Below are 26,987 nucleotides of genomic sequence, written 5' to 3' on the forward strand. Positions count from 1 at the left end.
TGTATTGTGTAGCTAGTAATTAATAAAAATAGTCATTATAGCTTACCTTTACCTAGTGCTCACTGTGCACTAGCCATTTACAGGCATAACCGTACTTAATCTTGGTAATAACTCAATGTGTTATTATTATCTCCATTTCAGGGATGCTCAGGCTTAAAGAGGTTAAGCAATTTGTCCAAAGGAACAGCTATTAAATGCAAGAGTTAGAATTTGAACGCACAAACTCCTATTCAATGCTATTTTGTCTTCTCATCTTTTTAAAAAAATTTTTTTAATGTTTATTTATTTTTTGAGAGAGAGAGACAGAGCGCAAGAGGGGGAGGGGCAGAGAGAGGGAGACACAGAATCTGAAGCAGGCTCCAGGCTCCGAGCTGCCAGCACAGAGCCCGATGTGGGGCCCAAACCCACGAACTGAACCGTGAGATCATGACCTGAGCTGAAGTCAGACGCCCAACCCGCTGAGCCACCCAGGCGCCCCTATCTTCTCCTCATCTTGTACAAGGCCTTGCATGCTGTAAACACCCAATAATTATTAATTGGGTGAAAACCAGAGAATGAAAGGCCATAAAGTTTCACAGCAAGGAAGAGAGGAACAGTACAAAAGCATGTTGAAATCTTCAGGTGTATACTACTGAAAAGATTGAGACTCCATCTATTAAAAGGAGAATCACGTATGTAGAGCTATAAAAATGAGCTTCCAGGATACTCTGGTTATAGGGAGTGAGTCCAAAACTTAACCAGCTTCTAAATCCATTTGGCTGTATTTGGATAGCTGGCAGTTCAAAGGGCAAATGGCAAACGCACGTCTCACGAAGCACCCTGGCCGCGGTGCAAATGGAACTGAGCCAGGGGTTACCGATCACCGCTCTCCCACTGATGTGGTGGCCTGGGTGGAAGCCTTCAATGGTCCATCTGTTCTCACTTTGGTCTTGGGACTTTAGGATGAATGGGATGAGGATAGTGGTGAATGACAAGGGTGAGCACTGTCTTGGGGGCACTGCCCTACAGAGTTCAGGCACCAATCTTCTTGGGGAGCCCCAAAGAAGGGAGTAGAAAGAGGCGTTAAGACAATGGATGCTTTCAGGAGCTCCCTTAGTGCCCAGTGGAGAAAGGGGAAGCAGAGGGAAGGTTCAAACACCCAAGGGAGAGGAAGGCACTTTTTGATCCAATCCAAAAACAAGAACCATGATCAAAGAATCACTTGCCATAGCTGAAGAAAAAAGAAAGTGACAGTGGGCCTTCCTGCTCCTGCCTTCCTGCCTTTCCAAGCTGGGCTGCCTCTCCATTGGAGATGAAGAGTGTGGCTGCAGGCTGGCCTCTCCCCTGATCGTCCCCAGCCCCCAGCTCCTGGGGACAATTGAGCTGTGTCTCTGGCATGTGTGGAACTGCAGGTCATGGCCATATTTAACGAGAACATTCATTCTCCACAGGCACTACGGGGCTCCTCAAAACGCCCTTTGTGTCACTGTGCCTTTCTCTCCACAGCACCCGCCCCCCCCCCCCCACACACACACTAATTTAATCAAGATGTCCTAGCTTGTAGATGGAGTGGACTCGTCAGTTCCGCATTCTTTGTGGCATTAGAGCTCTGGAGCAAAATATGTAGGGGCTGAAGCCAGCAGGTTGAGGAGATGGGGTCAGGGTCTCCAAGCCAGAGCATGTTAACTTTTTGTGTAAACCCAACGCATAAAGAGTGCACTAAGTTTGTGATATACTCCTATAATTTTTATTTAACTCTAAATATTCTGAAGAGGTTGAGAAATGTTTTCTTAGGCAAGTACACAGACATTCAGAAGCAAAAGGAAAAAAAAAAGGAAAGCAAAAGAAAAAAAAGAATGTATTCATCAGCACTGTTTCTAGAATGCAGAACTAGAAAAGAGAGCTTTGTCACAATTATGCCTGCTCCTTTTCTCCAGTCTCTCTTCCATTCACCCATAATTTTGCAAAATCGGAAAACTCTGTCTTATCTAGGAACCAGATTTTAATTCAGATTTGCTTCTCTAGACCACAGCCAATATCCAGAGAATCTCAAAATTGTGGTGGAGAATTAAAGCAGTAAGAAAAACAAACAAAGAAGCCATCTGGAGCCCTGGGTCCTCACCAAGTTACCTGATCCCCAGTCTCATGGTCTTTTCCTTTGCTGTGGTGTCTCTCAAAGAGGGCATCCCTGCTTGCTGCTATAACTTTCTGAGTTAATTTGTGAATGTCCAGCTGAACCTCTGAAGCCAGAGTCTTGTAGGCCAGAAGGACTCAAGTCTATTCAAGGAAGGCCGAGGCAGGGCATCTCACACAATCCCATCTGATTAGGATACGTGTTGAAATTCCTCTCGTCAGCCTCAGATCCATTTTGCCGCAACCTCCCGCCTGGGATACATAACCCATTCTCTCCATTATCTGCTTGCCAGTTTAACTGGCCCACATCACCATGGACAGAAATGTAGTCAAAGTGCTATTGTTTCATGACGCATGAGGGGCTTTGTGGAAACCTAGCAAGCAGGCCTCCAGACTATAAGGGGGGGCAGGGGGGAGAGGCGTGTAACCTTCATAGTTTTTGGAGCAAAAAGAACTTTGAGCTCGATTCCATCTCCTCCTGCCTGGGTGAAGTAGGCAACTGGCCTGGGGTCAGGACAACCCTAAATGCTTAGGCTAATCCCAGAGTCCTCATCTCATTCTACAAACCCAATAAGCTCCTAGTCAAAAAACTACACAGCTTTTCAGCTCCCTTACAAAGCTGTACTAAAAAAAAGTTTACTACTCCCTAGTAAATAAGCATCTCTCCTATGCTGCTTTTCAAGGTAAGAACTGAGTGTCTGCCCTTTTCCCCCTCCCTCTCTTGGCCGACTTGCATATTCTCTTTTCTGGAAAAGCTGATAAAAAATGCTTCCCTGATCCTGTCACATCAGGAGACTACAGCCTATAGCCCTAGGTTTTGTGTGAGGGCAGAGAGCATTTAACCAGCGCTTGCTAAAATGAACTGAATCACCAGGGAGCAGCACCACAGTGCCTTATTTCATTCAGCTTGAACCTGAACAAGGTGTGACTTTCAGCCTGGACTAACGGAGACACCTGACTGCATCCTGCAGTCAGGAATGTGCAGCTAGAATACACTAGTCTGCAGTGAGAAGGCCAGATTTCCTACCTGCGAGACTTCTGATCCAGAGAGAGTAGGAGCCTGGCTTTCCTCCAGGGCTGGTGGGAAAATGAGGCAGAACTCTGCATAGCCCCGAGCTACGTAGTGTCAGGCCAGAGGCAACAAGCTCACATCAGGTGCTTACATCTAACCTGGGGAGGAAACCCATCCCGAGTGTCAGAAATCATCTGCTCTGATTACAACACCCTTTTTAATCTTCCTTGCCCAGGAGAGGATATGCGCTGATAACTTCAATAATGCCAGCAGGTACAATTAATTTCCATTCCTGCTCTTCATATACTGTTATGTGAAGGGGACTGGAAGGGCAAAATTCAGCCCCACTGGGGCTGCAGCCTGCAGCTCGGAAACAGGCAGACTGATCAGAATCAGCACGGCAAACCTCACCCTGTGTTTCATCAGAGGGACCAGTGCTAGCCTACAAGTGCTCAAGAGACCTGCATGGCCTTCAGGGCAGGGCTAATTCTTTTGTGGTTGGGTAACAGTGACTACAGAATTAAATTAAATTAAATTTAAAAGCCCAGGCAGGATTTGATAGGGGTCTAATGGACATAGTAATTAAGCAAGATTTAATCAAAAGGATACAGACATATTTTATGTTGTTTCAAAAAGGAATACCTATTTTATTGGTCCTTGTGTTCTGCATTTAATATATCCCTAATGCAAAGTTTTTTTATGACCCTATCAAAAGTTTTTTTTTTTTTAACTAAAAACTTGCTAAAATCAACTAGAAAAGGCTACCTAGACTTATGTAACATTTCTCTTCCAAAGCAGTTTCATATCCTTTGTCACTGTTACCCTCACACCATTTCTAGAAGGCCAAGTGAGCATGAAGGATGCTTTCTCATTCCATTTACAGATGGGCCCACAGAGGTCTGGGAGGGTCAGTTTCTTGTATAAGGCTCACAAGACGGTAATGCTAGAGTTGGCAGAGATTTTTTTTTTAAACTCCCTGTCTTGGGCTTATGCTATTTATTATATTCCTTCTCACCATTAGCTGAAAGGATAAGAAAAAGGCTCAGAACCTCAATGGAGGTTCTACTGAGGACAACAGAGTCCCCCAAGGTTCCAAAACCCAAGTGTAATGGCATCTGCTCAGATCCTGTTCTTCCTGACCTCTCTGGAGTGCCTTTCGGGGAGCCAGCTTCTTCTCAGCCATGTGACTCATTTTCCTGTTGCCCATTTTAATTTGCTCTTGTGTCCTCTTTGCTGGTTCTCAGTCTTTTCTCTAGGCTTCAACTGCCCTCTTCTCTGAATACTCACTTTCATGGCTTCAACTATCGGCTCTGTATGTGGTCAGTGTTCAGATCCCCCTTCCAGCCCTAATCTTCACTACATCTCTGTGCCGTGTGTGGCGCTGAACCAAGGAGGGCTGGGGTCGTGTCCTGGAAAGAGCACTGACTGGAGGTTAGAAGAGCTGGTAGGTTTGGCCCCAGCTCTCCTACTGCCAACCAGGGTGACCTAACACAAGTCACGACTTGCTGGCTCTTAGATTCTTCACTAATCACAGAGCAGGATGAGAACCAGTGGCTCTTTCACATACTTTCCCCAATAAATGGCAACTCCAACTTCTGATGGCTCAGATCAAAATGCTTACAGTCACCTTTTTTTAAAAAATTAATTTATTTATTTTGAGAGAGACAGAGAAGAGGGGGGGGGGGAGTGGGGGAGGGGCAGAGAAAGAATCCCCAAAAGGCTCCATGCTGTCAGAGCAGAGCCCCACTCGGAGCTCAATCCCACGAACCATGATCATGACCTGAGCTGAAATCAAGAGTTGGACACTTAATCAACTGAGCCACCCAGGTGCTCATCTTAGATGTCTCTTTTTATCACATGCACATTCAATTCAGCAACAAACACTAATGGCTCCATCTTCAAAACACATCCCAGAGTCTGACCACTTCTCACAATCTCCACATCCACCACCCCGTTCCAATCCGCCATCATCTCCTGCCTGAGTTTACAGAAGTCTTCTTAGCAACCCTTCCTATTCTGTTCCCACCTTGCTCCTCCTTCAGTCTTAACACAGAAGCCAGAAAAATCCTACTGAAGCAAGAATCAGATTGTATCATTCCTTTGTTCCAAATCCTCTCATGGCTCGTGGCCTCCAAGGCCATTCCGGATGCAGCCTGCCCCCAACCCCCAACCACATCTGCCACTCTTCCTCTTCCCTCCTGTGCACAAGGCCCTGATGCTTCTCTGACCAAATAAGCACACTCCCATCTCATGGCCTTAGACATGCTGGTTCCTCTGCCTGAAAGACCTTCCTGGGGAGTAAAATCCCTAATTTCCTTTAAGAATCAGTTCAAATGCCAACTTGTCAGTGAGATCTTCCTGACACCCCCACCCCCCGCCATATAAAATAGCAATACTCCCACCACCTCTATCCTCCTTCCCGTTTTATTTTATCACCATCCAGCATATTATACATTTACTGCTTCATTTGTATATTGTGCGTTTCTCCTACTAGACCACAGGCAATCGAGACTTTTTCTGTTCTGTTATCTGCTGTATTACAGGGCTTACCACTGTGCCAGAAACATGGGAGGCACACTGTCAATATTTACGGAATGACTAAATGAACTTTGAGTCCTCTCTAACATTTACCTCCTCCTACCTCATGTCAGGTTACTTTCCCCTATCTAGAATGTCTTTGTTGTATCTTTTAGTAGGGCCCATTCTTTGAGTTCCCACTGCCATGAGCCAAGAATTGGTTTCTATTATCCCTCCGAATTACTGTAGTAGGCTTCCAGATAGTTTCTTCCACCCTAAACCACACAGAACACTACTGCCAATGTCACCGTTGATCATGATTTTCAATATTTCATTGCCCTACCTAAAATGAACAACAGCTCTCTTTGTCCTGTAGCTGGACCACCTTGAGCGGGCTTTCAAAGCACTCAGGGTCCAAGCTCATCCCGCCTACCTCTCCCATCATTGGCCAACAGGAAGCTTCTGCTGCTGTCTTATGGGGAACATCTCTAATGGGGACAAAGAGGTAGGAGAGGAAGTTGGCACCAGATAATATGGAAATATTCAAAAGATATTTCCATAGGATAAGAAATAGATAATGAAGAATTCTGGCACCATGTAATTAAAAGAACATCAGCCCAACTCTTTCCCTTCTGTGAAGCTTGCCCAATCACCTCTCATGAATCTGTTCCTTTTCCAAGCTTCTATAGACAACTCATTATCTGCATCCCTCATTAAATTGGTGTCTTAAGTTGCAACCTGCTTCAAGAGTCTTTGCCTGTCCATCCAACTGAAATATAAAAAAATCCAAGAATTTGAAGCATGTCTTAAGCTTGCTCTGCAGTACTTTTATAGTGGCAAGTTGAATACTGAGCGATTATACACAATCAAATAGTAGTTATTAAATTGAACTGAATGAACGGGTAGTGGTACTTGTGCTCCTGAATTTGAATAAAGCAGTGCCCTTTTCTTTTAAGGGTCCTGAAAGAAGAGTCAGGTGGGCTATGTAGTTTTCCTGCCTGAGAATTCAAAGGCCCAGAAAGGCCACTGACTCAGAGGGCTGTGAAAAGAGAAGGCTTTTTTTCTACTCTCCACCCTCAAAATGAACATCAAAAAGAAAACAAGGTCATGGGAAGAGGCAAGGCAGGAAAGGATGCGATGCTTATGTGGGCAGAAGGACTGGATTATCTTGGCTTTGGCAAGAAGATGATTAAAGCTAGAGAATGGGTCTCCCAGTTTGCCCTCTTTATTTCCTCCCTACCCTATATGAGAACACACTGCTGAAAAAGATTAGCTGAGAGACAAAGACCACCCGGGTGGGGAGAAGGCACAGGGGCACACTCTCCTACGTGAGCATAACCAAGCTCCACAGAGCACTTTTCTTTCCTTTCCTTTTCTTTTCTCTTTTCTTTTCTTTTCTTTCCTTTCCTTTCCTTTCCTTTTCTTTTCTTTCTTTTCTTTTCTTCCTTTCTTTCCTTCCTTTCCTTTTCTTTTCCTTAACTTTAACTGAGGAATAATTGGCAAATAAAATTATACACATTTAAAATGTACAACATGATGATCTGATGCACATATACACGTGGAATGATGGCCGAGATCAAAATAATTAACACATTCATCACCTCCCATAGTTAGCTCTTTGGCTATGTGTGTATGGGTGGTGAGAATACTCAAGATCTACTCTCAGCAACTTTCAAGTGCATTATACCGTGTCATTAACTGTATGCCATACATTAGATCCCCATCACCTATTCTTACAGCTAAAAATTTGACCTATATCACTCCATTTCACCCTCCCTGAACCCCTGGCAACCACCATTATATTCTGTTTCTATGAAATTGGATTTAAAAAAAATTTTTTTTACATGTAAGTATTACCATGCAGTGTTTGTCTTTCAGTTAGGATACTGCCCTTCAGATTCCTCCATGTTGTCACAAATGGCAGGATTTCCTGATTTTTTATGACTGAATAATATTCCATTGCGCGCGCGCGCACACACACACACACACACACACACACACACACACACATCACGTTTGCTTTACGCGTTCATCTGTTGAAGGACATTTCGATTGTCTCCATATCTTGGCCATTGGGAATAACGCTGCAGTGAACATGGGGTGCAGATATTTTTTTGGATACTGATTTCAATTTCTTCAAATATAGACCCAGGAATGGAAGTGCTGGATCGTACAGTAGCTCAATTTATAATTTTCTGAGCAACCGCCATACTGTTTTCTGTAGTGTGGTTGTACCAATTTACATGCAAACAAACAGCATATGAGGATTCCCTTCTGTCCACATCCTTACCACAATTCGTTATCTCTCGTCTTTTTGACCATGGCAGAGCACTTTCTTCCCAGGTTCTACTGACTCTTATGACATGCCAGGAAGCCAGAGTGAGGCTATGAGCAATTTTCTGCACTGTGGAGATGAGGAAACTGTAACCCTGCACAGTGAAAGTACTCCACTGTGCCGCCGGGGGCTCAGGCCAGCTCTGAGGTTTAGATTCCCAGCTGAGCTTAGAGACAATGAGGAAGACATAAAAGGAAGAAAAAATAGGGGGGAAACCCTCTTCCTTGCCTCACATCAGAAGTAGGGTATTTCCAAATGAGAACACCGACGAAACTAGTCACTCTAAAAACAACTAACTTCCAAGAAGATGCCAATGAGATTCTAGATTGCTTCTGGATGTACAAGAACGTGGTCCAGTAGAGTCAAAACCACCCAGCCAAAGAACCATAAGGACCTTATGAATAAGCAATGGAACAGCCACAAGATAGAATGCTGGACAGTCATCATAAACAAGGCTTTTTAAGAAGTTGCAAAGACAGGGTCAAAATACTCACTTAAAATGTCACATGAAAAAAATTACACAGAATTTAATATACAATATATTTCTAATTTTCTAAAGAAAAATGCACATAGAAAAAATATTAAAAGGGAATAACTGATTCCCAGTAATCATTTTCTTTTTATTATTTTTGTTTTCCAGATGTCTTCAAAAAACACATTATTTTTTCAATTGAAAAAAACATAAGCTAAAGGGTTTTTTGGACTGCTTCAAAACTCAAAGGAAACATAAAATAAAAATTGTTATTTTTGTTACTTCTCCGCCCCGTTGCCCGGCCTCGGCAATAACTTCTTAGCTCAGCAAGTGGATGATTCAGAGAACTCTTGAAACCATAAGGGGGGGATGCTCCTAGGTTCCTATCATCTCTTGAAGACAAGAATTAGTCCCAACAGTTAAAATCAACCTATAACTGGAAGTTTCATGTTGAGTAAATATCAGGAAAAGCTAGATATAGACCCAAATGACTTCTGGAGCAGAGTAAAGGAAGGGGGAGAGAAAAAAGAAAAAAATTAAAAAACCCCTGAGAGCTAGGCTTAAAAGCAAAGAAAGGTAAGATCGAGTAGAAAATCCAAGAAAAGAGATCAGAAAAAGTCCACTATCATGTGGAAAGAAGAAAATGAAAATGGAAAAACTAAAGCTGCTATCTCAAAAGGAGGAGAATTTATTCTCCCCCCCGCCCACCACCACTCCGCCGCCATTTTACACAAAAAATCATGCTTAGACAAGCAGGGAGAAATTCAAAGGAAAACTCTTGACAGAGATAAATAGGAGAATCAAAAGAAGCCAGTCCTTCAAGAAGGGAGGCTGAAATCAAAGATGCCCCCCCCACCCCCCCCCCGCCCCGTCTCTGTCTGGACAAGCCAGGCAAGATGCAGAATCAGAAGAGCACAGTGGACAGTCTGGCCCGGCAGAAGCATCTAAATGCGTGACTGCAGAATGCACGGGCCCTTAATTCCCTGCACAAGCCGTGGCCCTTTAGCTGACCAGTATAATGACTGCCACCCTGCTCCATGTGAGGCCACAGGGCACAGGATGTGAAAGAGATGATGCAGGGGAAGCACGCTGCCTAAGCCATCAATCCCAATTTTGCCCCCAACTGGTTCTATAACTTTGAGTCAATTGTTTACCCTCTCTGTCCATGTGCTTATGTATAAGTGGAGATGATAAAACCATCTTGAAGGCTTATTGTGACGATTAAATGGGTTAATACCTGCAAAATACTTAGCATGGTCCCTGGGCATGGCTAGCACTCATTAAGTATTAGTTATAATGACTATTATTTGTATTACTGCTGTGAATCTTATAACAAAAAAAAAAAAAAAAAATTGGGACCTAGTCAGCTTTCACACCATTAGTGGAATTTCTCCTGAGAGTAGTCAGTTGGTATACACTACTGTCTTTTTGCATGGTGCCTGATGAGTTGTATTAATAATCCTCCCCTTCTCTCAGGGAGGCATCTTGCAGTCAAGTGAAAGAGGTACGGAGATGGTAAAAAGTAATTTGGCTAGAATCATCCTTGATGTTAAAACCCTCAGATGAATGACTGAATTAACACCCAACATTTGTAAGACAGCATCACATTTAACACCAGATAATGGCCCTTTTATCATGTGAGAAGAAAAATCTAACTGCAAAACGGAGGGTTTGAACTGAGGGGCCTATGTTTGCATCACTATCAGCAGGTTAACCAGATATTAAATATTTCCTCGTTATACCACATGAAGTACCCAACCTCACCTATTACTCACTGTAGTCAAAAATGTGTAACTTGAATAGATTTGGCCACTGAAACCAACTTCCAATTTATAGGAAATACAGGATACAGGAAGAAGTTAAGCGACACCACAAGGAAGCAACCAGACAAATCTAGAAGTGAGACAATCTGCAGGACAAGTAGCCTGGTCTACTCAGCAAATCAGTGTCCTAGAAAAGGAAAGTACTAGGTTAAAAGAGATTTTAACGGACATAAGAACCAATGTGCATTAGATATTAGCTCGGACAAATCACTTTCAAGGACATTTTTAAGGATAATTAGGGAAACGTTTACATGGCCTGGGTATTAGATGAGATGAAAATTTAGAGATGAAATGGAAAAGTGAAGATCTCGACTACAAAACAGTATGTAGAATACAACCTGGTTTTTCATTAGAATACCTTTGCTGCTTCTATTTTCTACCATGTACATGTACTATATGGTTTGAAAAGATTATCCAAAAGAATAGAGAGCAAGAGGAAGAGGGAGAGGAAAAAAGAGAAAGAAAAAAGGAGAGGGACAGGGAAGGGAAGAGAAGGAGAAGGGGAGAGGGAGAGGGTAGGGGGAAGAGAGAAGCAGGTTTTGAATTCACTATTCTTAAAGCTCAGATTGTGACCAGGCTCAACAGTGTGATCTGGCAACAACTATCTTCTGGAAATACTACCTGTAAGTCCTGAAATGTGGATGGTAGTGAGATACAGTAGAACAAACAAGGGAGTTCAAATTCCACTGTCATCTCTTTGTGGTCTTACTAAAAGTATTTTACCAGTGTGAGCTTTAATGATTTCAACTATACAATGGGAAGAAAAATAACTTTCCTATATAATGTATAATAGCAACATTATCCATAATAGCCTCAAAAGGAAACTGCCCAAATGTCATCAATAGTAGAATAGATAAATCTTAAAGTTTCATGTCAGGAACCCAGGAACGCCATCAGTCCCAGACAAACTGGGACCACTGGTCATCCTAGCTGCTGCCCACTGCAGAGGAGATGGGAGTTTGGAGTTCAAGGCCTGCTTTCCATGGAAACCTCAGAAAGGTCATGTCTTAAGTATACAGACTATGTTCCAGAACTAAGGACAAAACCAAACCAGACTCACTTTAACAAAGCACAGAATGAATTCTCCATAGGTTCAAGGTGACCAACCAGTAATTTAACTGCCTACTAGAACAAAACTTAACAGTTTTCAGAGGGATGATAAGGACACCTACAGTCTCTATAATATATCAGCTAAGATGTCCAATATGTCCTAAAAATTAGTAAACATGAGAAAATAATGAGATCCATGGTCAAAAGAAAACCCAAGAAATAGAAACAGAACCACAGATGAGGTAGGTGTTGAAAATAGCAGACAATGATTTTTAAATATTGCTACATGTGTTTTGAAAATAACAAGAGAAAGGAAATTGCAGAAAATATATTGGACACTGAAAAAAAGAACCAAAGTGAAAATCACAAAGCTAAAAAAATATAATATCTAAAATTAAAAAAATGAATGGGATAGTGTTAATAGCAGATTGTACACACAAAAGAAAGGATCAGTGAACTTTAGAAATCATCTCAACCGAAGCACCCAGGGGGGAAAAAAGGCCTGTTTCAATGACGTGTGGGACTGTATCAAACAGTCTAACAAACATGAGAGGAGTCAAGGTAAGAAGTAAAAATGGGATGGAAAAAAGTATTTGCCAGATATTTTCCCAAACTGAGGAAAAAAACACTACCCACAGTTCCAGAATAGTTAGATCTTGCCCTTATCCAAGTCAAAGAAATACAATGGCAACCACACTTAGACTCATCCCAGTCAAACTGCTGAAAACCAAAGATAAAGAAAAGATATTCAAAGCAGCTCTCACGATGAAGAGAAACAAACTTACAGCTGTAAAATAAATAAGTCATGAGAAGGAAAAGTACAGCATCAGGAATATAGTCAAAAATATTATGGGGCGCCTGGGTGGCGCAGTCGGTTAAGCGTCCGACTTCAGCCAGGTCACGATCTCGCGGTCCGTGAGTTCGAGCCCCGCGTCGGGCTCTGGGCTGATGGCTCGGAGCCTGGAGCCTGTTTCCGATTCTGTGTCTCCCTCTCTCTCTGCCCCTCCCCCGTTCATGCTCTGTCTCTCTCTGTCCCAAAAATAAATAAACGTTGAAAAAAAAAAATTAAAAAAAAAAAAGCAACCCCCAAAACATTACCTACAGGGAACAACAATGAACCTCACAGTTGACTTTTCATCAGAAACAGTGGAAGCCAGAAAACAAAAGAATGACATATTTAAATTGTTGAGAGCATATTTTATGATTCCATTTATACAAAAAAAAATTTTTTTTTTTTTTTAAAAACAGGCAAATGCTTACATTGTGTTAGAAGTCAGGATAGTGACTACTTTTCAAGTGGAAATGAATGGAAGGTGGCAAGAGTGGGGCTCATGGGACACAGGAAACACTCTTTTCTTTATCTGGGTGCTAATGACATAGCTGCTTTCCGTTTGTAAAAATTCACTGAGCTGTACACTTTAAGATATGTGCATTTCTCTAAGTATTTTAAACTTCCATGAGAAGAAAAGGGAAAAAAAAAAACCTTGTAAAATACATGAAAGGATTAGAGAAAATATACATTTAGGACCTACTACAGTGTATCACAGTGATAGCAGGCATTTTATGAAAGCTTGTTATTATTGGTCTTATCACCATCCTACAGAAAGTTTTGGGAGATCTAAGTGGTCTGAAGAGCAGACGGGAGAGGCCCTAAGCTCCCTGGGGGCAAACCTAACTTGTCAATTTCATCTTAAGCTCTTTTAGCCTGCACAGTGCTATGTTTACAGTATTCACTAAAATTCTCACTGACTAGTGCGTTTCCAGTTTAGGATAATATTCAGACACAAGGTTGCACTTGGACAGTTTTGTTTCTGCCCACTGCATCTCACTTCACACTTTGTAGTTGTTCTTCAGATTCTCCTAACCACCTGTTGACTTACAAAGATGGCAGTATCTTTATACCTTTGAATGTTACACATGCAACAAATACCTTGCTCTTTCAGGAAGATAGGTGCCTGAGAACTAAGACACCAAAAAGCCAAGCATATAAACTAACCCAAGCAAAAGACTACAGGCATCTTTGATGCACACGCTCCCTCTGAGCTGAATCTTCCTAAGTCCAAAAAAGCCTGGACCACCCAGAGAGAAGCCCCAAGGGAGAGGATACAGATGCTGCTGACCTAGTGTCACAGAAACCAAAGCTAAAACACCACCAACGGCACTAGCTGCAAAGCTCCCCTCAGTGTTGGCTTTGGCAGCAAACCTGACGCCCCTTATCAGCAGAGATACCTTTGAAGTAGCTGGCAGCCTTCCACCCTCTACACAAATAAGTTCAGCTTGCCATCCTATTCTTTTCTCCAAAGAGGATCTCTTCATCAGATATGAGAGAATAAAGCTCAATTAATCACAACAGATTTTCGCTACCATCAAGACAAACTGGGTAACAGGAACAGCTGTCTGTAAAGCACCGCGCCACGCCGTTCGTGATCATGTTATATAATGTGAAGGAAGCCCAATCAATTGCAGATACTGTGTTCCATTGACACGAGGTGTAGGATGGACTAGGTCAGAGAGGGAGGGGTAAATCAGTCAGCTACTCCTCCCAAACATGTCTCCAGGTTAAACTCTTTCTCAGAAGGGCAGAACACAACCTTTGGAAGTCCGTTCTTTCTCCATTTATTGAATCTACACTACCTACCAGGAACATTTGACTATGCCAGCATTGTGGATCACTTCTCCTTTACTTATTTATGACAACGCTACCACAGAACATGCCTCCTTATAGTATCCAGTCTCCTCACATAAGCAAAGTAGCTGGACTCCAAAACTGTAGAAAATCCTGCCCTCATCTAAAGGGGACAAACAGGTAGGTAGGTAACATGCACCGCTTTCGGTTTCACATCTCCTTTATCCTTTTATACGGCCAGACCCATTTCCTTGGTGCCGAATGAAATCTGATTAGTCATGGCAAGTCTCTTGTGACCGATCAACCAATGGGAAAGGATACCTGAAGACCCTAGAGAAAAGAATTAATTGCGCCCTCCTACATTTCTTCCCCAGCACCCTTCTTATATCTCCCACTTTCTGCAGTGTGACTTATTTATCTGAATCCAGATTTACCCTTTGTCACCCTCCAAGAATAAAGTAGAGAACCACAGTGGGTTGCCCAGACAAACCAGTCTAAATGCTTCACCATTATTGCAGGGGCAAATGTGGCTCACCTACAAGATAGATACATATAGACAGGATCTTATGACTTCAAATGTCCTTTGTGCTCTTAGGTTTCCCCAAGATGGAAACCAGAATACCTACAATAGTGTTTCTCAACCCTGGCTGCATGCAAGAATCACCTAGGCTCATCCCAGAGACTGACTCAATTGCCCTGGGATGGGGCCTTGGGCATGCTATTTTTAAAATTATTATGATTTAAAAAATTGTTTTTTAAGTTTATTCATTTTTGAGAGAGAGAGACAAAGCATGAGCAGGGGAGGGGCAGAGAGAGAGAGAGAGAGAGAGAGAGAGAATCCAAAGCAGGTTCCAGGCTCCAAGCTGTCAGCACAGAGCCTGATGCGGGGCTTGAACTCACAAACCGTGAGATCATCATGACCTGAGCCGAAGTCGGACGCTCAACCAACTGAGCCACCCAGGCGCCCCTAAAATTATTTTTTTTAATCAACTTTAATGAGGCATAATTCACATAAAATAAAACGCATACATTTTAAGTGTATAGTACCAGTTTTGACAAATCCACACACTCATGTAACCACCATTATAATTAAGATTGTATGACATTTCCATAATCCCTAAATTTCCTTGTGTCCCTCTGCGGTCAACCCCTCACCCTACCCTGGCCCCAAAGCAATCACTGATTTTGTTTCTGTCACAACAGATTAGAACTATCTTTTCTAAAATTTCATATAAACGGAATCGTACAGAATGTTCTCATTGTGTCTGGCTTCTTTTAATCAGTATAATGTTTCTTGAGTTCATCTACATCATTGTACCCATCAGCATTGCATTTCTTTTTATTGCCGAGTCGTATTCATATATGGATATACCACAATATGTTTTTCCATTCATCTGTTGATGGATATTTGAGTCATTTCCAGTTTTGACTATTATGAATATAATATGAGTCTCCTAAGGCACTTATAACAAATTACTGTAAACTTGGTGACTTAAAGCAACACGCATTTATTCTCAGTTTTTAAAATTTGTATTCAATTTATGTAAACTCAACAAACACACAAGAAAACACCATTTCTCCCCCCCTCCCACCCCCCTGCCTCTTGCAACCACCAGTTTGTTCTCTTTATCTATAAACCTAGGGTTTTTTTTGTTTTTGTTGATTGCGTACATATGAAAGACCACATGGTATTTGTCTTTCTCTGTCTTTTTTTTTTTTTTAATTTTTTTTTTCCAACATTTATTTATTTTTAAGACAGAGAGAGACAGAGCATGAACGGGGGAGGGGCAGAGAGAGAGGGAGACACAGAATCGGAAACAGGCTCCAGGCTCTGAGCCATCAGCCCAGAGCCTGACGCGGGGCTCGAACTCCCGGACCGCGAGATCGTGACCTGGCTGAAGTCGGACGCTTAACCGACTGCGCCACCCAGGCGCCCCTGTCTTTCTCTGTCTTATTTCACTTATTAGCACAATGGCCTTCAGGTCCATCCATGTTGCTGCAAATGGCAAGACCTCAAGCTTTTTTTTTTATGCCTGAATAATATTCCATTGCGTATATACACTACAACTTCTTTATGCACTCATCCAGTGACAGACACTTCTGTTGCTTCCATACCTGGGCTACTGTAAATAATGCTGCAATAAACACACAGGTGCATCTATCTTTTGAAATTAGTGTTTTCATTTTCTTCAGATCAATATTCAGAAGTGGAATTGCTGGATCACATGGTAGTTCTATTTTTAATTTCTATTCTCTTACAGTTCTGGAGGTCAGAAGTCTAAAACCCAGTCCACTGGGCCAAAACCAAGTATCAACAGGGCTGCTCTTCCCCTGGGGGCTTTTAGGGAGAACCTGTTTCCTTGTCTTTTCCAGCTTCTCGAGCTGCATTCCTTGGCGCATGGCCTCCTCCACCCTCAAAGCCAGTGGTCTAGCATCTTCTCCCTGTGACTCTTGCTTCCTCTGCTTCTATTGCACAGCCTTCTCTTTTGTATGTAATCTCCCTCCACCTCCTCCCAATAGGGACACTTGTGACTGCATTAGAGCCTACTTAGATACTCAAGCATAATATCCTCATCACAAGACCCTCAGACTCATCGTATGCGCAAAGTCCTGTGTGGATAAGGTACATTCACAGATTTCGGGAATTAGGACATGGACATCTTTGGAAGGGACCATTATTCAGCCAACAACAAAAGCTATTATGAATAATTAGGTACAAGTCTTGGTGTAGGTATTATTTTTACTATCTTTTGCGTAAATACCTAGCCTTGGAATTGCCAGATATGGTTAAGTACACACTTAACTTTATAAGAAACAGCCAAACTATTTTCCAAAGTGGTAGTACCATTCTATGCTCTCACCAGCATCATAAGAGAATGCCATCCATCCTTACCACCACTTGTTATTGTCAGTCTTTTTAATTTTAGCCATTCTGGTGAGCATGTAATATGCTTAATGGCCATTTATATATCTTTTTACTGAAGTGTCTATTAAAATCTTTTGCCTATTTTTAAAGATTTGGGTAGTGTGTCTTCTTATTATTGAGTTCTATGCATTGCAAATATATTCTCGCAGTCTGTGATTTGTCTCTCGTTTTCTTAACAATGTCTTTCCAAGAACAAAAGTCCAAGAGTGGATGGTGTCCAATTTATCTTTTTTTCTTTTATTGTTCATGCTTTTTACATCCTAAGAAGTTTGTTTCTTCAAGGTCACAAAGATTTTTTTTAAAAACTCCCCCAATGAGTCTTACACACAGGCAGCATTGAGAACTACCGAACTACTGATCTATCAGGAATTTAACATAACTTGCTCAATTTAACCTTCCTACCATAGAAACATAGGCTAATAAAGGCAAAACAAAAGTATAGCTAGCTGGAATACTGGAGAGGAAAAAAAAAAAAAAAAAAAGAAAGCTGCAATTCAGAGTCTTGGACTGTCTGAATTGACTGGCTTCCAAGACTGAGTATGAACAGCTAAGGGCTAGAAACAGTGAGCTAAAAAGCAAAGTGAGAGGTACTTTTGGTGTGTTCCAGCTAAGTGAAAGAAGAGAGAACAGAATTGTCCTCTCCCCTGTGGGAAAAAGCACACCCAAGTTTACTTCAGTTTAAAAAGAGAAAGTGGGAAAACTGATTTCTCTTCTTGGTGGGATTCTTTAGAACACGTCTCTCACAGAGACGATGTAGAGCTGGAAGTCGAACTTGGCAGTGTTTGGCCCCTGGTTTTGAAGCCACCGCATTAAACAAATGAAGGTGGCAGCAATAATATTTGCCTAAACCTTGGTTCCAACAAGGGTTAGACAGACTGAGCTTTCATTACACAAAAAGAGATGTCAGGAGCACCAAATGGGCTCAATTTCCCCTGGAGTCCTAGACAAAGTGGGTCTGTTTCTAAGCTGTGGACAGGAGGCTACTTTCTCTAGATGTTATATTTAGCTAAAGGAATCTCTACCATGGCTTCGTGCAAAATGTAAAATATGTCCCAGCAGACATAACCACAAACCAGAGTGCCAGCAAGGAGCATCCCTTAAGGGGGTTCAGTAGTACAGAGGGGCCAATTGTACAGCCGCCCTGACATCCCCAAATTAGCTGAGTTAGCTGTGAGCCGGATTTTTGGCCAGTTCTCACATTTAATGAGTCTTTGTTTCCTTCTTACTAGAGATCCTGCCCCTGGGGAGAAAAACACGTTGTCCTATTTCACTGTCAACTTCCAGCTGCTTGCCCAGACACCAGGTAAAAGAAACAACCCAATGCAGGTGAAAGAAACAACCCAATGTTGATGTCTAACACCTCCAAACCTTTTGAAGGCTTGTGTGCAAGAGGAAAGGTTGGGTTAATTCCATAACTAAGTGAAATATCTGGATTCAATAAGAAAGAGTAAGAAAATCCAAACTACCCTCTTCTCTGCACACCATACCCAGAATCCTAACAGAATATGTAGAAAGAACCTCAAGTTCTAGGGCCAGATGACTGGATTTAAATAGTAGCCTCACCTCATTTTTTGATTAAACTCACTCAGTTTCAGTTTCCTCCTTCATAAAGTAGGGATAATAATAGCAACTACTTTATGGAATTATTGTAAAGATCAAGTGTATAAAGTGCTTACTACTGTACCTGGCACATAAACGTTCAAAAAACGTCAGTTTTGATTATCATAACCTTTGCTAGTGAATCAATAAGTTTTATAGATTAAAAAAAAAGAATTATAAAAGGAAGAAAACCTATGCCTTTTGCCAGTGAGAAATAGAGCCAAATCACATAAAACTCAGGTGAATTTTCTCAGGTATCCATAGCTGAACCAGAAACAAAGGTATCTTTTCTAAAGTCTGTGTCTCCTGAGAAATGTGGATTTCCTTTATTGCTGGAACTGAATTTATAGGGAAAAAAAAGGTATATCTACTTCACACATTTGGATTCCAGTTTGGCCTCTCTTGGTTGCTGGTTATTATAGATAGAAGAATCTGAAACAGGGCTTCATTCCTCAAGAAAGTCGATCTTTAATTGCCTAAGCTAGCCCCCTCTCCATACCCACATCCACTTTTGTTTGCCCATATCCTGGGGACTCCAATTTACTTGGATGTAGTTCATCATAGAACTACAGTGTATTAGATTTTGAAGGCAGCATGAAGATCATACAGGCCAAACACTTTTTTTTTTTTTTTAAACTTTAGGGAACTAAGGCACAGAAAGAAGTAATTGTCTAAGGTTTCAGAGTTACTAGCACAGCTAAGCCCAAGAGAAAGAGTCACTTGGAAGAGACCTCTGCTCTGATAGAGCAAAGCAAGCCCTGGGAAGCTTCACATAACTGACAGCGTGGCCAGGCTCATTCCTTAGTTCTCTTATCTGATTACTATATCTTAACCACTGGGATTCTAATTCTTTATGTGCGACACACTTTAAACAAAAGAGAATACAAAAATTGAGGTATGGAAAGAGAATGCTTCTGTGTCCATTACTAGAAAGGAGAGAGGCTCTCATCTGGCCAAAACAGAATTAATTTACACTTGTGATCTGCCAAACCAGCATCTACCTTAGAACCCTCTGCCTACATTGGACCCCAGGGGAGAGAGAAAAGAGATTATTCACCCAGTGGGATAGTAAACATTGGCTATTTAACAGTCTTATGCATATCTCTAATCAACCGTAATTTAACTGATGAAAAGTTATAAAGATCAAGAGAAAGTCCTATGAGCTGCAACCATATACAACAACATGAATAAATCTCACACACATATGTTGAATGGGAAAAACCAGACGGAAAAGAGTACACACTGTATGAGTCTACTTATAGAAACTAAGAAACCAAGTAAAACTAATCTCTGCTGTTAAAAGTCAGCACAGTTGTTATCCTTGGAATACCCTTCCCAACCCCCCAAGGACTAGGAGGAAGCATGAGCGGGGCCTCTAGGGTACTGAACTAATCTGTTTCTTGATCTGGGAGCTGGTTATCAGGAGTGTTCAGTTTGTAAAAATGCATTCAGCTGTAAGACCGTGGTATGTGCAACTATCTTCAATGGAATGTAATATATACACAGTCCTATGAGTAATTAGAAATTCTGCCTTATACCCCCCGCAAAGAAATGCACAGTTTATGGAGGTCAACTCTGAGACCGTGGCTAGGAATATCATCCACAGGCAGATTTTCCTTCTGGAGGGCAAAGTCCCCATGTCTTACATACAATTCGTGCACTTAGATTCTTGGTGAAATGTGAATGGCACCCAAAGAACCGGAAACATTTGTGGCTTTAATAACTGCTGCCTTCAGCCTAAACACCTGTGAGATCTGGAGGGGCCATAATACTTCTTCAGCTTGGTTCTTCTCTACCCTTCTAAAGCTGGAAGAAAAGGGAGCTGAAAGCTTGGGTGCAGTCTAGACAGCTGAACATCCCTCACAGAAGTTTTTTCTTAGATGAACAGAGAAAATGAGGGAGGAAACGATCAGTCAGCCCCTGTCCTTCTAGAGATAGTCTAAGAGGCTGTCAAGGTCACAGTGAAGAGCTGAAGTGGCATCTGATTACTGTCAAGGTTCTACCTAAATAGGCTTAAAATTTTTTTTCTCGTAAAACTGTATATATTTAAGGAGTATGACATTATGATTTGATACATATGCACAGTGAAATGATTATAGTCAAGCCAATTAACATAACATCTCACCCAGTTACCTTGGTGTGAGTGTGTGAAAAAAGCACCTGAAATCTACTCTCTAGCATACTTCCAGTATTCAATACAATATTAACTACAGTTGTTAATTTTAGTCACACCCACACACCACGAAACATTGCAGAATAATTCAAAAGAATGACAAGGAAGCTAGAACAGACGCTGGAAACCATGAGGAAATGGTGAAAAGTACCTTCACCCCTAAATGAAGTATGGCCCCAACCACAGCATAGCCAGGTCACTAAAAATAGCTGGTGAACTCCGGGAGGAGTTATCTTTCTCTTCCTTCTTTTCATTGTCAGATGCTTTTTACTCTTCATATCCTGTCTCCAAGACACAGGAAAAGCCCCAACACAGATACAATTATGTAAATGGAAGATCCTAAATCATGTTCTTTTTCATGTTGGTGTAAACAAAAGAAATTGGGCTCTAATTCCAGACCTACTAAGATCTGGAAAACTTCCAAATGTTAAGAATTGGAAAACTGACTACTATTGGCCACAGCCCTGTTTACTGAAGTCCTTTCTCTCCCAGCCTCAAATTTTAACAGTGGATTTTGTCAAATGATAACCAATGAATTTCCTCTATATGAAACCAAAGAAATAGCTCTATATACCCTCTTTACACCCAAAACTGTGGGAAGATTATTCGCCTTCTTTAAGATCTGCTGGGGATGTCAGAGCTTGAATGTTAGACATGGTACCTCATGTACAATGGTTGGGGCTTTTACCACTATGTGTAACCAAAAGTCATGAATCAGTGACTCCACTGAGAGCTCAGGTTGAGAGAACTCCTTAGTTTCCAAGAGACTATTTCCACTACCGACAGATAAGGTCAATTTGGCATGAGTTTCTTAAGTTTACCACAATTAATTTTGAGTTTTCCCTTGGTCAGATTTTTCAACTTACACCCAAGGAATTATGACAAACAAATGAGTTCCAAAAGCATTCAGGGACCCAAAGACCAAGATATGACATGATAAGAATAACCAAATTCATAAGTTCATCTTGGCTAAGATCAGCACTTGGAAAGAAAACTAAACCGAATCACAAACATACGTGAACTAAAAGAGGAAAACTTAAAATGACTCTGAAGGTCCCTGAATCTCAACAGCCTTACAGCTCACTCAAGGAAACCAAGCTAACATCACTATCACTGATATAGGCAGATTATGAACTCTGTTGCCAGTCTTGGGGTTGTCTATCTTGCAAATGGTTACTCTCCCAAGGCTACTATTAATTCAACTCAGAAAGGAAGAAAAGAAGGGCTATTCAGTATTTTCTCACCACGAGACCATGGTAAGGAATGACCAAGAGAAAGCCTTTTAAGTGGGCCAATAGGAAGGTGTTTCTCTTATTTACAAGGTGGTGTCATCGCCCCACCCGGGTAGCTCTACGTCTAGAAATAGCTATATACCTTTTTAAAGAGTCTTCCTGAGTCCTCGCTGACTTGGACAAATCGAGGAATGATATTATTCAGGTAGATGTCACTCAGGGTGGTGTGGTCCCTGCTCTCCCGCTTCACCTGGTTTAATAGGAGATTCCAGCAGTTGACTGGAGAGAGAACATTCTGATCCTTCCTGCGGAGAAACAACAAGAAAGAAAAATCAGTGTTGGTGAGTAGCCAGAGCCAACAGCTATGACTTTACAGTTCATGTCACAAAATCACAGTGATCAAAGCCAAGCCAGAAACAGATATCTTTCCTAAAGCTTGCACCTCTAGTTTTCTTTTTTTCTAAAAACTCAGTGCAGAAAATAAGAAGAGTGAGAAGGAGAGGGAGGAAAGAGGAGAAGAGAAGCAGGATTATCTGTTGAGCACCTATTATGTTCTAGGAACTTGGAAAATGTTTTATTCCCTAAGTTTTATTCCCTAAGTTTTATCCCTAAGTTTTTATTCCCTAAGTTTTATCATTTCCTTGTAAGGAAAGAACTACCATTATCCCCACTTTACTAATTAGAGGACTGAAACTCAGAGAGATTGCCACTTGCCCGTGGCTAGTGAGAAGGAGTCGCAGAGACAGTCTGAAGGGGTCAGGGACTAGAACCACAGCTCTGTGTTGTCTGACTAGAACCGGTCTAGGCTGTTTGACTCCAAAGTCCATAACCTTAGCCATTAAGTCATTTGGTTTGTGTCTAGGGTTGAAGACAAAACTTAGAGGTCTAGAGACAAAAATCACGAGAGGACACAGGCCACCCCCTCCCCCCCTCCACATTTATCTATATTTGGATTCAGTGAAGACAACCTTGGAGGCATTTGCTGTGAAAAAAGTCACCAAAAACACGCCAGTCCCACAGAATGCATCTAAGGAGATTTTGACTTCCCCCGGTTGAGCCCTTTTGTCATGTTCCATACAGCCAAGAGCACAAACCATATCTGAACAGGTGTATTCCTACAGCTTCTACAGTCCAAGTGGGGCAGTAAAGTGCCAAACCTAGGTGCTCATTTTTTAACGAAAACACTGTGATCCAAAAGAATTTACTGATCATCTACTCAGTTCACAACACCAATAAAGCAACAGAAAGTTCTGCATTTGCAAGTTGGGTTTCTTTAAAAAGAGAAACAGAAAGTAAGGGTTGTTTGTTGTATTATTTATCAAGGGCTTACTGTGTACTTGGCACGTGGCTGGGCCCTGTACTCACGTAGTTTAAGTTGAACCTTACAACAGCCTGATGAAGGGGGTGTTATTAAGCGCATTCAGCAAATCTGGGAAATTGGACTGAGAAAGGTTAGATATCTTGTTCAAGGTCACAGAGTTAAAAAGTGGCAATGCTCAGATTCAAAACCAAGCCTTGTGATTGTAGAGAATGCTCTTAATCATTGCAAACAATCACAACCTGTTTATCCTGTTCATTTCTCTTTCCCCTCTTTCCTCCCTATAGTCAGACTCTTAATGAAAAGAAAGTGAGTTGACAGTGGCTTGGTTCCTGAGTCAGCACTGCCTCCATTCAGAGCTGGAGGCTCTCGGGCAGCTGTGATCTGCAGAGTACGGAATTCAACTTTAGAAGGGGCTTTTCCAATTCTGTAGTAAGGTAACTATTAGCAAATAATCACACCACAGCTACTCTGGCTTCAGAACATACCAGACCGTTAAGTCAAATATCTGTCTAACCAGCACCAAGAAGCTACTTCAAACCAATGAATACTGGAGTCCAAACTGAAACTGTCCTATATCTGCCCCCACCTCTGCCCTACACATCTATAGCCAAAATAGCTAATACTAGGGCTCCTGGGTGGCTCAGTTGGTTAAGCATTCAACTCGTGATTTCGGCTCAGGTCACGGTCTCACGGTTTGTGCGATGGAGTCTGCATCGGGCTCAGTGTTGACAGTGCGGAGCCTGGGGGGATTCTCTCTCTCCCTCTATCTCTGCTCCTCCCCCGCTGGTGTGTGTGCGAGCTCCCTCTCTGCCCTCTTTCAAAATAAATAAACATTAAAAAAAAAACAAAAACAAAATACCTAACACTTATGTGCTGACCACTTCGGCAACATTACGTCCACTTATCTTCCTAGGGAAAAAAAAATCAAAAGATTTCTATGGAAATAAAAATACATATACTAGCTGAGAGAGATATACACACGTAATTAATCCACTCCTTTCAAAATGTTTAGCACCTGAGAAACAAACCGGAAAAAGCAAATAGGAAACAATTCTTACACAAAGCTGAGCATGGGCATTCACTGACCTTTGCTTGTTTTCACTGCAAGAAAACTTTCAAATGCATTCCAAATCAGTTTCAGTTACAAAACCCTAAGTAATGGAATTTACTTTTTTGTCGGGTGGCAAAGCATCCATGTCTTCAGCAAGCATGGAATGTATCAGGCAATTACACTTGCATTTTCAAAAGGGCAGATCTCACAAGATCTAAACTTTACAACTGGTCTCAATTTGCTTCTTATAGGAGGACATGGGTTGGTGGTCTCTATCGGGCCTTTCCTTGGAGTGCTTCACGCACAAAAATGGTACTACAATTCAATTTCACAGACATAAACATTTGTATCTTAAGTGAACAAAACACAGTATTAGGGGCTTTTAGTTATGAAAGTGCTGATATCACAGTGCCGCGTGGGAGAGAGAGAAAAAGAGCTATAATATAGCAGAACACTAGAGGTAGGTATGAACAAAGGGTCCGCTAGCTCACAAATGTACAACGCAGATCACAAGTGAAGGCAGGAGAGGCAAAACCAACCTAATGCCATGGAAGAGGATACAGAGCATAAATCCCCAGGGGCCCCTCAGAAGAAAGGATGAGTAAACAAAGAGGAATTAATAAAAAGGATGGGCAGAGTGGGAATCTTTTAAAATAAAAAGCCGTATGCCTTAAAACTAATGTATTTATATTTATTAGGAAGTTCTAAGGTGGTAAAGTACTTTCAGCACATATATTTCCACCCTGACAGCATGTAGTGGGATGGCTATTATTGGTGTTGGTGAGCAGGAGTTTTTAAAGTGTGTTCTGAGAAAGTCTGAAATTACAGAAAATCACATTTCAATTTCCAACAACTGTCACACATCCATTCAATGAGCAACCTCCAGTTAAATGTGCAAGGGACCCAGATTCCCTGGGGTAGACACTATCACGATGTCTCACGGGCTGCTATGGGAGTTTCATGGTATGCAAACTTTGGAATAAAGAATCAATGCATGTATCCGAACTTCTGAAAAATGACCTATTGGTTAGAATCGATGTTGCTCTGCACAGGTTTCGCTTTTAATTCAAGCCTGTGTGCCTCCTTAGGCGAAGCTGTTCAAGGTGAGCACACGACTCGACCCAAGTTTAAACTACATGCCACAGAAGGGCTCAGGGGCCAGTGCTGGGTTTGCAGGACACCGTGGTCGGGTAGTGAGCATGTACCTGCACAATGTCAGCGCATCATCATCAACTGTCTTAATGCTTAGTATACACTTCGGGGCTTACCCAGTAATAGTTATGAAGGGGAACTGGAAGAGCTGCTAGGTAATGTTAGCGATTCAACTTCAAAACAAAATTACCCTTTTTCAAGAGCCCAGGTCAATTTCAAACTCTCTCAAGACTGTAACTCATCTGTGTGAATCAGGATTTTCTTGATACTGGGCAGCCCAGACCAGAACCAGAAAAAACCTAGATGCTGAAACGGATATAAAACTACAACTCTGATTCATAATTCCGATTTCATTATTGGGGGCCACGAACACAGCCTCCCTGTTCTCACAGACGGACCCTGTAACGAGTACTCTTCATAAATTTGCACTTTAAAAGTGGATTTACACCAATAAGACACTGCTTTGATCTGCTGCATGTATGGGGATTTTATGCAAGATCTTTATTTTTAAAGTCTTTCAAGATAGTCTTAAACTCTGCTGTCTGTTTCTTGTACGGGTTCCTAGTCTCTTTTACTATGACTGCCGCTTTTCAGGCCATATTTTTAGTTCTTTGAGTTTGTATGCTTTCTTGGACATATTCCTCCTTTCAACCAAGGTGTTTTAATTAATTCATTTATTTATTTTGGGGTGGCGGTGGAGCAGGGGAGGTAAAGGGCATGTAGCAAGAGGGGAACACCACAGAGACAATTTGCCTGGCCAACACGAACAAAGATGAAACACACTTCAGGCTGGAAAATAAGCAAGTCAACGAGACGTGATTTCATAGGGAGCATATTAAGGTTCTGCTAGAGTGGTTTCCTGCTTCAGCAGCTCCGCAGCCTTATTTTATTTGGGGCTGCTCGAGCCGAGGGAACTTCGTTTGGTTAGGAGACTGAAATTTGTCTTTCTATCTTTTCCATCTATCATTTGTTTGCACAGTGTCTTTACTTTCCCCGCCCCTGGAGTCAGGTTGTGTAATACTCGGGCATTTAAAGAAAAGGGTCTGCATCCCTTAGGAATGTACTGAACAGCTGCAAACCTCCTCAAGCACTAATCCCTAAAAAGCAGACAAAATATCCAGAAGTATTTTTCTTACTTAACATTTTTTTCAGGAGGCAGATCAAGAAAACATAATACTACACTGGAGAGGGAATGACTCTGGAGTCAAAAAAAAAAAAAAAAAAAGAAGAAAAAAGGAGGCCCAGAAAGTCACAAGCTGGCTATGCATCCACCGAAGAGATTCTCGTTAGAAATGCGTGGAGCTAAACGTGCACAGCTGAATCGTTAGCCTCAAATACATCAGCCCAGTTTTTCTCCTTCAACTTAAGACTATTTATGGACGTTCAACAAACTTAGCAGCAAGTGCTCAAAGGGATTTCTCTACAATATCTAGGGTAAAGAGAGAACTCTATAAAGGTCCACGCTGGCCTCGATATTACACTTCCTTTTTTTTTTTTTTGCCATATTTCCTCCTCTGCAGCTGTCTCACCTATAAAATGGACGCATGCCCTGTTGGTGTACGTCTAGCCCCCTAAAGATCTTCAAA

At 41.7% G+C, this 26,987-nt stretch overlaps 1 protein-coding gene across 5 annotated transcripts in view; it reads right to left on the reverse strand.

Moving 5' to 3' along the window:
• SRGAP2 (SLIT-ROBO Rho GTPase activating protein 2) overlaps window positions 1–26,987 on the reverse strand; it is a 232,481-nt gene that overhangs the window by 93,530 nt on the left and 111,964 nt on the right. For all 5 annotated transcript variants that reach the window (XM_047076591.1, XM_047076589.1, XM_047076590.1 and 2 more), the window contains exon 4: window positions 22,020–22,182. In XM_047076591.1, coding sequence (XP_046932547.1) covers window positions 22,020–22,182 — 163 coding nt within the window. The remainder of the gene's footprint in view (window positions 1–22,019; window positions 22,183–26,987) is intronic.

This window comes from Lynx rufus, unplaced genomic scaffold, assembly GCF_022079265.1.
Source record: "Lynx rufus isolate CCGP_SWC_20201006 ecotype Redwood Valley unplaced genomic scaffold, mLynRuf1.p SCAF_15, whole genome shotgun sequence".
Taxonomy (NCBI): Eukaryota; Metazoa; Chordata; class Mammalia; order Carnivora; family Felidae; genus Lynx; species Lynx rufus.